Source organism: Trachymyrmex septentrionalis, unplaced genomic scaffold (genome assembly GCF_001594115.1).
Source record: "Trachymyrmex septentrionalis isolate Tsep2-gDNA-1 unplaced genomic scaffold, Tsep1.0 scaffold310, whole genome shotgun sequence".
Taxonomy (NCBI): Eukaryota; Metazoa; Arthropoda; class Insecta; order Hymenoptera; family Formicidae; genus Trachymyrmex; species Trachymyrmex septentrionalis.
The window spans coordinates 56,713-69,645 of NW_017305475.1; the positions used below are offsets into that span (position 1 = coordinate 56,713).

Here is a 12,933-nt window from a genome sequence, read left to right on the forward strand (position 1 = left end):
TATATATATATATATATATATGTTGCAAAATGATGTTGGACAGTATAATTTTTTCAACATTTTTTTGGACTTTTGTCAATTTCCATTCTAATTTTTTCTAAATATTAAACAATTACGATAAAATGGATATCTATTGTTTCTTCATTTTGCAAGCACTTTAATTAAAAATTTCATCAAAATCGGCGTGTCTATATTAAGTAGTGTTTCTGGTAACGTATTTATCGTAACATTATCGTAATACATACACTAACGTATAAAAGTAATGAATAAAAAGAATCAAGCAATGCAAGCTTGAGTACTATCGAATATAAATAATAATGTACAAGAGTAATAGATGATCTGAAACGATATTGTAACTATATTGAAAATGATATTGAATGTTTCAATTATGTTCATATTTGATTTACTTTGACATTGGTAATTAGTGACATTGAAGTGCGTTGAAAACCTTTTAGATTGAATATCTGTTCCGTTAATACATGCTGCTGATAGCTAAAACGCGACTAAATGGTGGGTTTGCGAATACGATTAAAGTGATTGGCATTACCTTCGTGTATATACATATATTAAAGAAATTACATCGTAATCTAGTTTAGTATGTGTAATTTAGTTTACTACGTAATCCAACAAATTTCTTTTCGGATTTTTATTAATTTTTCTTGATATCAAAAGTAAGTGAATTAAACATCTATAAAATTTATTCTTTACAATTTTTATATTTGTAGTAAAAATATTCAATATTTTTCGAATAGAAAGAACTATTAATTATAAGTAATTAATGGGTGATAATTTATCTATCGTTTATTATTTAGACATATTTATTTCTCTACACATTCGTCATCTTCAATTTAAAACAAGGAAAAAATGTAATAATGTTTATTACGTTAATTTGCCTCTAAATTCTCATCCTATATTTGACGAGAAACTTACCTCTCACAATTCTCAGTTCTCATTTACATCGAATGCAATCTTCATTTTAAGCCTGCTTGCATCAATTATCTGGATTAAATAAGCCTGACTTAACGATTCACTGTGTCTTTCGAGATTACGATTTTATTTATGATGGATACAACATGACAAATTACTTAATTATCATAGTTAATGCTAAGCAACAATCTTTAAACAAATAAATCTTAAAGCTACGTTTGACATTAATAGTTACAATTGTTGTAATACATGTACAGAATTTACATTAAGAATGAATTTATACTAGTTTTTTCTTGAAAAGAAAAATGAATGAAGTTCAACTGGAAATTTAAATTCTTAAAATATTCCTTAATGTATGAAATATCTTGATAAACTAAGTTTCAAATCAAAAATTTAGTCAATTAAAAAATGAGTAGCATTACACATTTTCTTATAATATAGTTTATAATTTGAAAACTTTTTGCTTTGAAGTTGATACTTAAAAAAAAAAAAAATGGAAATAAATTCTTTTTAAATTCATTCTTAAAATGAGATTTAAATATTATAATATATAATAATTTATTATATATTATAATATATATGAAAACACAAATGCCTTGTTGTTCAATTGGTATTTATTCGTATGTAGTGAATAGAGTTAGTGTTACGATACCTGCGTGATCCGTACGCTGAACATCTTCTTCTGAGCCCCGACTGCTCGACCTCGCCAGTGGGATTTTTCGGTACAATCTTGGAAAGCGTGACGAAACATCTGAATACATCCTTAATGTTGTAGTCGTCCTTTGCCGAGCACTCCATCACCTTAGCGCGAAGTTTCGGCAATTCGCAAAATAACCATTCGCTCACGTCCTCGATTGGTACTTCTCTTCGTGCTGGCGCCAGGTCAAGCTTGTTCCCGGCGATAACTATCGGTACTTCCTATTGAAAAGAAAATATGTCTTCGTTATCACTTTTTCTCCATTAAAGCGTAACTAATAAAATTGATTTTTAATGAATGCCGCATGATAATGCTTTTTTATCAGCTCTAGACATAGTGCAAAGTTATAAATATTGAGAACAGCAAATTAATATTTCATACTATTCCAAAGATAGAGGAATCTAATTTAAATCGCAGATTGATAAGAGTAACTAGAGATAAGAGTTTGCTAAATATTCGATAAACTATACGAGATAAATCACGAGAGAACATAATATCATGAATATAATATCATGAATATAATATCAATACTTAAAGTAATTCTGGAATTCGCACCTGGAAGTCGGGTCGCTGCTCTCTCACTTCTTCGAAGCAACGTTTCACGCACTCGAAACTTGGTAAGGACGATGTCGCGTATACGAGTAGGAATGCGTGGGCGGTGGCTATGCTCAACCGCCTCATTGCAGGAAACTGCAGGTCACCTACAGAAATAAAATAAAAATTTATTTGATTTAATGAATGTTTACGAGAAATATCTTCCTACGCATTTGAAAAAATCGCGCATTGTTGCTTCGCGTAATACTTAAAGTAATTCTTAAAAAAAAATCCAAAATAATTTCTTTTTTTTTATTCACTATTTCTTTTATTCTCTTCTCGGCTTTAATTCTTTTTATTTCAATTCTTTTCAAAAGATATATTGTAATGTTTCAAACTAACAACTATTTTTTTTAATATTTTTACAAATGTCGCTCAAAAGCATGCTGTTATTTCTGATAAATTTTTACTACATACGGAAAATCAGTCATTCTATTTATTTATGATGCATATGTATATCGCATTTATCTCGCTGCTTTTCCGATATAAACTCCGTCACTCTCTCGCTAAAAAGTTATTGGGATATATCTTTGCGCAATCTCGATTAGATCAAGGATGCCTTGGTACACGAATACATTTCTGTACAACTATATTGAATGCTACTGAGTTACGTTTATTTGATACGCGATTCCGGCGAGAGAGAGAGAGAGAGAGAGAGAGAGAGAGAGAGAGAGAGAAAGAGAGAGATCCAAGCTTCTTTCGTTTTCAATCAAAACATTCAGTATTCCGTTTCATCATATTGAGAATGTGTATAGAGAATGTGTAGTATCACGTATCATTTAATATTTTTCGTTATATTGCATAGTAGATTCGATGAGGAAGGAAACATTTCACATTTCAAGAGGAAATGGCTTTTAAAAAAATATAGAATTAATTTTTCACATATGAGAGACTTGTTATTAGAGTTTTTATGAGCAGATTCGTAAATGTACGAAATTTAAAAATGATAGATTAATTAATAACGGTGTGATTATACTGAGATTTTTATTACAACTTAAGTGTATAATACAGTAATTAATTAAAATCAACTCAATTAACTTAAATATTGAATTATTGCATAAGTGCAGCATAAAACGGTTATTACATTAAAATGATATGATCCTTTAATAAAAGCATTATCACAGTTTTTGCGAAATATTAGTAGTTAATCATGTTAAAACTAAACAAATTTATATTTTTAATCTTTTCTATCTTTACACAAATTATTTAGTGAAAAGGAAATTATGAAAAGAATTTTTCATCCAGAAAAAAGTATTAGTGAATTTTTGCGATTACAGCCCCCTCTCCCCCTTCCCTTCGACACACACACACACACACACACACACATCTTTTGTTTTTTAAAAAAATTATTTAAAAATCATTGATATAGAAAATCGACATGTTTTATATAATCTAACAATAGGCGCATTTAATGGACTCAATAGTTGAGTGAGCGCTTACTATTATTGGTGTATTCTTTTAGATTATCCAATCAGAATTTTAGATTTAGAAGAATACATCAGCGAACTCAATTGTTGAGTCTGTTGAACGCAGCGAATAAAGGGAAAAAGGGAATAGTGAGAGACGTTCATCTTACCCGCGGTATCCAGAAGATCGACTTTAAGTGTCAGAGTGCCAAGAATGCATTCTCGCGAGTACAGATCCTCCACGGTGGGCCGGTATCGCTCGCTGAAGCCTTGACCGAGTAGTCGGCGTATAATGGCACTTTTGCCGACCCCGGCGCCGCCGAGCACCACCAGTCTAATCCTTTCGAGATCGGCCATATTTTCCGGCCGGTCGCACCCTGGTGACTTAGAGCACAACCGTAAGAATGTCGCTGCCTCAGGATGGCATCACCCGGGAGGTCGATCGAAGTCTCGTCCACCTCCTGGAAATCCAATACGGTCGCCTTATCCGCCCCGTTGCCACGCGCGTCTGTCAAAGTGTTCCTCCTTCGTCCGAAGGATATTAATTTGATTCCCCGCGGCGATTCCTGACCGCGGTCAGAAACGAGTCGGTGGTAGTTCCTCGAGATCGATCAGTCGCGATCGACGTCGCTTCGAAACGATCACGTTTTTCCACCCAACGACGTTGCACATCACCGACTTCTTCATTCACTTACCGCGCTTACGTTGCGCTCTCGCGGGAACTCTCATCTTCCTCGGGGAAATCGCAGTCTTTCGCTCGCTCCGTGATTCGAGTTGAAATTTTTCTGTTGAAAGATGAGAAACTGTTCTATTATTACTTATTTACACGTGCCGAATATGAGATTTCATTGATAACATCAAATTATGAGGCGGACAATATCAAATTATGAAATGCATCCGGTGTAATGTTATTTGGGATCATCAAGTGGACTGGAAATTGAACTGTAAATAGTATTACTGTTGAGAAAAAAGAACATTCCAAGCTAATTGGAATATTCCGTTTAGAACAGCGACTTTTATTGAGGCTATAGCTTTCATGCTTTGTGTTAAGAAATCCGATATGTTGATTATAAATATCGAAGCAGAAAGTCTCGATGATTTTTTAGGTCAGTAAGCAAACGAAATATATTACAATAATTAAAATATTTTTTATCAATATCTAATACCAATATTATCAATAGAAAAGGATTAGAATAGACAACACAATGGACCTCTTTGTCATTTAAAGTTAATTATAATCGCTAATAAAGCTAATACATTTCCTTCATGATAATATCTATATCAATTTACTATTTTCGGATTTAATCGATTACTAAAAAGTATATCATTTATATCGAACTATATAAGAATATCTGTGAAATAAGTTTGAACAGAAAAACCTTTTAAAATCAACGAGTACATAATTCTACAATATAAAAACTGAATAGTTATAGTTCAATATTTAACTTATACACTTTAAAGTATTTTAAATACTTTTGCATTGTCATAAAAATTATATTTGTCAAAATATATATTAAATTGTGAATGTTTTCATTATTTGAATTGCAATCAAACTATCAAGGATACTAAAATTAAAATTATATATTCCTATGCAAGATAAAGTTATCCACGGGAATTAACGAAACTCTGAAATATCGCGAAATTGAGTTTATTCGGTAGAAGTGCGCAAAAGGCGAGCTATGACGTGCTGGGGGTTTTTTGCGTCTCTTTTGCGACAAACGCACATGGGAAATAAATACAATATAACATCCGAATTAAACATATTAATGTGCTAGTATTGAAAACGATATATGTCTTTTATATATTAAATTTTAATCTCAAGATATTTTTCCATAGCTTGCGATCAATCCCTATCATTTTATTTTAATCTTATGTTATCATCTCGTTTATTCTGTTTTTTCATTTTTTTATCTTTATTATTATTTATCATTATTTATTTTTATATAAATTTATCATTATTTTATCTTTATTTTTATATAAAAAAATACTCGCATAATTGTTAATAAATATGATTTTAATTGTAAGTGTAACAATTTTAATACATTCACATTTACATTTTCTAATTAAGAAAAATATTTGTCCTTTTGTCATTAATAAAGTCCTTGTTATATGGAAAATGTTTTGTTACACATATCCATATTTAAATTTATTATAAGTGGAAGTATTGATAAACAATGTTAATTCCAATTTACACAAACCACTTCACTTATCTTCCTTTGTAGGAAAAGTTGTATTGATATTGAGGAGATTAATTATATTCAGATATATATATATATTTTTTACATTTACATATTACATATTAATTAATAGCGATATTACTTTAGCATTTAAAGATTTCCATGGAAAATACATTCATGGAAATCTATTTTTGATGAAAATTTGCATGGATTTGCATCCAACTAGTTATTACATTTTATGTTCAAATAGTTAAAAGATAATTAATTGCACTGAACAATTCAAACGCGTATGATTTTACATTTGTATGTATTAACGAACAACGGCCAAATGCGAATTGTATATGCTTTTATTTATTATCAAAAAAATTTTTCCTGATTGCAGATTAATCAAATTTGAAAAAATTAGCTTTCACTTGAAGACTTCGTCTTTTTCATAAATTAATTATATCAAAAAATTTTTAAATATATTTTAATTAAAAATAAGAAACAACAATATCGTGTCAGTAGTTTTCCCTAAGTCCCTCCGATTTATTCAACTTCTACAAATGCAAAATTTCTCTTTCGATGAAAATTTATATGGAGGATATAGGTTAATTTTATTTAATCTTATTTCGCATGGGCCAGACACAGGGCGAATGGGATGTGTAATGAAATTTTATTGAGCAGCACGGTGGTATTTACAATCCGCGCGAGATGAAAAAGCGTGTTGTCGCTGTCGCGGCGATGCGACGGGACGTGATCGTAATTTATTCTGCATCCTACGTTCGCGAAGGGATTATGAAAAGGAAAGAAAAGAGCGTGTACCTTGCTTTTGTGCGGTTTATACTGTTGGATACCCCTTTGCACTCTTTCTATCTCACTTTTTTCACCTTTATCTTTTTTACTATTAACTAAACCCGCAGCCCTTTCGGCAGGAGTCACAGGTGGCTGCCGGCCGCCTGCTTTTTCTACTTCGACTTCCTGGGGGTCTCCACGTGATTAAAACGTGACTAAATACGCCGATGCTGTCAACAGCAGGCTCTGTTTTATGAAATAAAGCCTTAATCATTAAGCTCATTAATTGTAAACTCGCGGAGCGTTGCCGCGTCAACCGCGCTGTCTGAAGCTTTTCTCACAGACATTACGCCGTGCGATCATGTATGCTCTATTTTTACTTAATAAACTTGACAGATACTGCACATTGTTTAGTTTTATAAGATTTTACACGCCGCGGTGTTATATATATTTATTGCGATCTCTCCATTTTCGTTGATATTCACTTCGAAAGTATAACTTTCGATTATTATAGTTTTATCGATCCCGCACATTTCTGCTTTTAATGTTTTCAACAAATTGAAGTCATTTGAACGCTACTACAAAGGATATAAAATGGAAATCAAAATAACGTACTTACAAGATCTTGCAAAGAGTGCGGTTTATTGTATCATCAATTCTAAATGAATAGCAGATATAACGAGGGTTGTAAAAAGCTTAGATCCTCCAGAAATAGCTAGTATAAGAGAATGTGTCAAGTTTATGACATAAATTGCAACTAAAGAATTATATGAGTAAAAAGTAAATGATACTATTATATTTGCAATATGCTTTGCGTAATTAATATATAATTAATAATAACTTTTGGAGGCAGATAGCTCCTTTTCATTTATGTCGTTAGAGTATCAAAAATCTTGCGTTAGCATCTAAATATTGATTCTATAATAGGAAATCAATAATAAGTTAGCAAGATGTTGAAATTAACGTGATTAGAATTTTTATATCACATTATTAAATATATGCATATATATATATACTGTTAATCTCCTGTACAAGAGAGAGAGAGAAGGGAGAGAGAGAGAGAGAGAGAGAGAGAGAGAGAGGGAGAGAGAGAGAGAAAGAAAGAATCAGCTTCGCTAATTCTTTTTTAAACTAATTAAAATCGGGTTGGGAATTTTCGCATATTATAAGTATATATCGTGTTTTTACAAATTTTTGCAATTACGTCAGATATAAATCTATTAATTAATTAATTAATTAATTATGAGTAAACGAGTATCTAATTTTTTGTAATTTGCAGATTTATAGCTTGGCATAAAATTGAGAATAAAATTTACAGACTCCATTAGATTTAATTCTAAATCTAGTTACTATAACATGCCAATAGAAATTTATCCTTGTATGATTATTTTCTGCTATATAAAAGTTTTATTATTTTGTTGGATAGCTGCTGGGAATTGTAACATCTTTTATATGATTCTCCAGAGATAGAAATGGAAAAGAGCTCAAATACGGAAGATTTTCTCGGCTATCCGCGGATTTGTTCAAACACTATCTTGTAGGTGAAATGGGGGAGCAAAACCTTGAAGAACTCGTTTCGTTTTGTACTTGCTTTTAGAAAAAGATCTTATTTTGAAAAACTTCCGATATTTTATACAAGTTATTGCAAACCTAAAAAGAAAAATGGAATATAATACCGCGGATATACTATCATACGATTACCATAATAAATATATCTAGGAAGAATAGAAACTAAAAGGAAATGCGAATCTCTCGTAATAATGTATATCTTTCTACTTTGCCGAAGGTATACTGTAAAAGAAACCTTCACTAGACATGTCCTAAATGTGTTATATTTAACTAACATGCAAGCTGGTTATATTCTAAATATCGCAGCATGTATATTCTATAGTATAATCTGTGAAAATTTTAGGATAAAATATTTTATTGTTATAAAATTCATAATTAACAAAATATGGGGCTAATTATCCAAAGATGCGAATTTAATTCGACGAGTTCTATCATGTATGTCTTTAATAAACAAAATTCTCCATTTCATTTAATTTTATTACGTTAAATTTCATTACTTTTAATTTAACTCGCTTCGGGAATGTCATTTTCAGAGTACGAAAGTATGTTTCGTGATTTTCTACGGCAAACGTGAAATTATCTTGCGCGTTTATTCGTTTCGCTTTGCGGTTATTGCATTACGAATATGACCGTGTGTTTATCCATGGACGACGAAATAATAATATATTTCATTAATGATTCTGTAATATCGCGTGACGTCCTACGTATGTTGAAAACCTAGTTATTAGACCCTACCTTTACGACCGTTAACTGATTTCCACTGGCGTCAGCATACCGATTTACATAATAATACCCGAAAATTCCCGCACGGTTTTCCCAGACACGATCAACAAAATTGAAATCGTTAATTTGCCGCTCGCGTACAAACAGACGTTGGATAGACATTTCGCTTAATTACATCACGTTCCTCGATACTGCTAACTCTTTTCCTCTTCTCAAGGAATGATTATTCCTCTAATGATACAGAATAATATATTGCAATATTTGAAAATATGAAGAAAGTCTTCCCGAATCAGGGACGCAGCTGCTGTATAGCAAGAGACATCGTAGGCGGGGTGTTTATGGATTTTTTCTGTCTTATTTATCTTTTTTCCTCTTTTTCGGTAGAGAAAAAAGTAGAAATACGAAATCTCGAAAAAAAATGTATCTAAAAAATTTTATAAAATATTGATAATATTAATTTAATTAAAACTCCATTAGAATTCATATTCAAAATAGAATAATAAATAGAATTTAAAAAACTATTAATATTCTCGTTTAAAGAATTTTAAAAGAATTTTATATTTTTAGCATTATATTTTAAAAATATTAATGGTATAATATATTTGACTCCTTTGAATTCCTTTGAATACTAAATCCTTTGAACACTATTGCTAATATTAATTTTTCTCAAGATAAATGTAAAATTTTTTACATTTATCTTTATTTCAAGTTATTTACTTATTCAATATTTTTTATTATCTATTATTAGTTTTCCAACATTACTTTATTAGATTCAAATATCTAATACTAATTCAGTTAATTCAGTTCTGATGATTTAGTTTTATTACATATTTATGAGATAAAAGTATAAAATCGATATTTTTAGAATTCTTTTATCTTTCAATAAAACATTTAATAAATTAGAAATATAAAAAATAATATTAAAGTACATATCATATTTATATTTTGAACGTTTTTTATTAAAATCGTGTTTTTTATTTGTGAAACGGATTTAATTGATATTTTATCTTAATTTTATATATATTTATTAACTTTTCTATTTGGACTCTGTTTATATGCGTTTCACATTTTATATTGTGTCATTGTAATAATTCAATTTTACAGAATCGCCATTTAGGACGTTTGATGTTTTAATGAGTTTTGTGATAAAACGGACAAGATGATAAATGATACGCTTGCTCTTCTGAAATGGGATTAATTTCAATTAACCTTAACAAGATTTTTTCTTTCTCTCATCAAATTACAGTGACACGCATCATTGAAACTCGATTCACCTTGCAATAAGACCGATTATCGGATATGTTTGTTTCGGTGTAATGAAACGCTGCGCAATAAAATATCGTCAGCGTTGAATTTTGCAAATATTCAATCCCTTGTTTATGTAATCTTTTAAGCAATGACAATCGCTTGAAAAAAATAAAATGAAAATTACTACGATTATCAAATGTTCTCGATTAATTGATGAGAAAAAAACGTAATAAAATTCGATTTTCTTTTTAGTTTTTCTCTCGTTGCCGAAGTTCTGCACAAAAGATTAGTATGAGAGAAAAATAATAGTGAAAGCTGATTCACTTGTATTTTAGTATTACGAATGCTAAAGAAGAAAGTAAGGAAATACACGTGTAAAATCAATGAGATCTTTTATTTTTCTTTTATACGTCTCGTTTGTTTGTATTAATGTTCTGTTATTTTTATGAGAGGAGAGATGTTTATTTCGAAAAATCCACAGCGTTATGGATCAGGTTTCGTGAGAGCTTTGTTAAAACATCTTTTCTCTCACCTTTTCCTATAAATATATATTTTTAAAGAATATCTTCCAATGTTATATTATAATTGCTAAAGGACTTTATCACAACGCATTATAAAAATATTCGTATATTTTTTTATTATTTATTTCAGACGGTTAATATAAATGTTTTTTAAAAGAAATACCGTGTATTGATAAGAAAAATAAATATTGCATTTCTTTTAATTTTTATATTTTTTATACAAATAGTAAAAATAGTTTTTCTTATTATACAATTGTTATACAATACATTAATTACTGATAATTTACTTAAACAATTTTAAGTAATTAGATAATTAATTGTGAACATATTCATAGAATCGACATTATCAATACAATGATCTCATATTTCCGATACATATTTAAAATTATTTGAATTGTTCGTATATTTTTTTTTTCGTATATTTTTTTATATTCGAAGCAACACTGTATGTTAAGCCGATAGTAGCTATTTTGTGCAGAATAGATTTTCTGATCGTTTAAGCGAGCATGAATTTTGCTTTATCGCTATTATAATGCAATGAAAAGCAAGAATATTTGCACATCTCTCCGTCGTGGATTTAATTTCGCTAAATCTTTCGAGAATTCCCTTCTTGGAGCAGAAGAGTCTTCTGGCGTATCCACAGAACATTATCTTCTTAAAAACTTCATCCGCATACGCGACTGTGATGTTCTTGGAATGTAAGACTTTATACTTTATAAAAAATTCAGAAGAAAAAGACTATCGCGCGTAATTACGAAGACGGAATGAGACGCAGGGACGAGGAATACTTAAATCGGTGACATTAAATGGTCGCAACTTTTCTAATATTCCTTCCCTTGTATTTATTCAAGATAACTTCGTGGCTAACTAAAAACCTATTCCCTAGGATACGTTCGAATAAATAAAAGAATGCAACGAAATGTGATGTTGAAACAAAGGAACGCGTAATTTAAAATTGTTGAACGTTATATCATCTCTTCCGATCTCTCGTTCTAGTTATTGAAATACATTCAATACATTTAAACAAGATATTTTCTTTGGATGCGCGTCGGTTTCAATCTTTTCACGCGGCATGAAATATTTACAAATTACACAACTCGTTAGTGATCACGTAATTCTGCGATGATACAATAATTGAAATTGCAAAGTTCTAGAATATTTTAAAATTAATTGAGCGAAGCGAGAGATAAATTAAAATTGAAATTTTTTACTTGTATCCCATCTTCTCATCTCCTTTTCCTTAGAAGGCTAAATTTAATTAATAGAACGAAATTCTATATATTATATTATCCCCGCGGATCGAGAAGTATCAATTACCTTTGTCTTATCACGAGTACGACGCATAAATTGTTACGTCAAACGGACAGATGCAAATCGAGGTAGTTAAGCGACGACGATGTTAACTAGACTATGATCTTCCTTGCGTTCCCTCCAAGCGTTGATGAATGTCAGTCTATTAGAATCGCCAGTCTATTAGATAATATTGCTGTGGTGTTAGTCTGCTATCCATCGAGTTTGGGAAATTATGTTAGGTCGCAGTGCAGGCAGGACGTAAGCTCATTATCGGTACTGACATATTTTCGCGGTTTGCGGCTTCGCTGTGCGGCTTGCGCATGTTCCGGAATTACGTATGTATAGATGCGGTATGCAGCTGTACCGATCGCTCTCCTCCGACGTGGCGCGCGTAATTACGGCGGTCTTCGGGGTTTACGAATACGTTACAAACGCATTGCCGGCAGACCCGTGTGTAGATAACGCACAAGTTGACTATAAAAGCACGAACTAGCTTGCAAAGCAGTTTCTTTAGCCTTTGAGCCGCACAAAATTCTCTCATCAAAGTCTTACTCAAAACTATATACATATGTACGTATAGTTTCATATAATTGAAATAAAATTATATAATTGAAATAAAAAAAGGACGATTGTAACGAGTTGCACTTTGTTGTGTTTTCACAATTATTTTCTTATACTTTATTGAATAACTGTAATGAATAATAATTGCATTCAATTACACGACTCAAGAAATATAGGACAATGTTCATTAAAATCGAGCGAATACGGGTTACATAAATAGTCTGTCTAAATAGCTTCTATAAGTTTATATAATATACTTTATAGGTATAATAATCGATAATAAGTTCTCGATTGGAATTTATTTTGTAGATACGGTACGATAAATGAATGGCAGTTATATACACATGCAAAGTATTCCTTTACGATGTTCTATATAATTCTAGAGGCAGCAACGGATTACCGGATTCACGGATTACCTCTGTTTAGATTGTCTACGATTATTG

The 12,933-nt window shown here is 30.8% G+C and overlaps 1 protein-coding gene across 1 annotated transcript in view; it reads right to left on the reverse strand.

Moving 5' to 3' along the window:
- LOC108749748 (GTP-binding protein Di-Ras2) overlaps positions 1–4,040 on the reverse strand; it is a 5,876-nt gene extending 1,836 nt beyond the window's left edge. The window contains exons 1-3 of the mRNA XM_018488680.1: positions 3,795–4,040; positions 2,180–2,325; positions 1,580–1,845 (exon numbers count right to left, since the gene is read on the reverse strand). Of these exons, the coding sequence (XP_018344182.1) occupies positions 1,580–1,845; positions 2,180–2,325; positions 3,795–3,981 (599 nt within the window). The 5' untranslated portion in view covers positions 3,982–4,040. The remainder of the gene's footprint in view (positions 1–1,579; positions 1,846–2,179; positions 2,326–3,794) is intronic.
- Between the last annotated feature and the right edge of the window lie 8,893 nt (positions 4,041–12,933).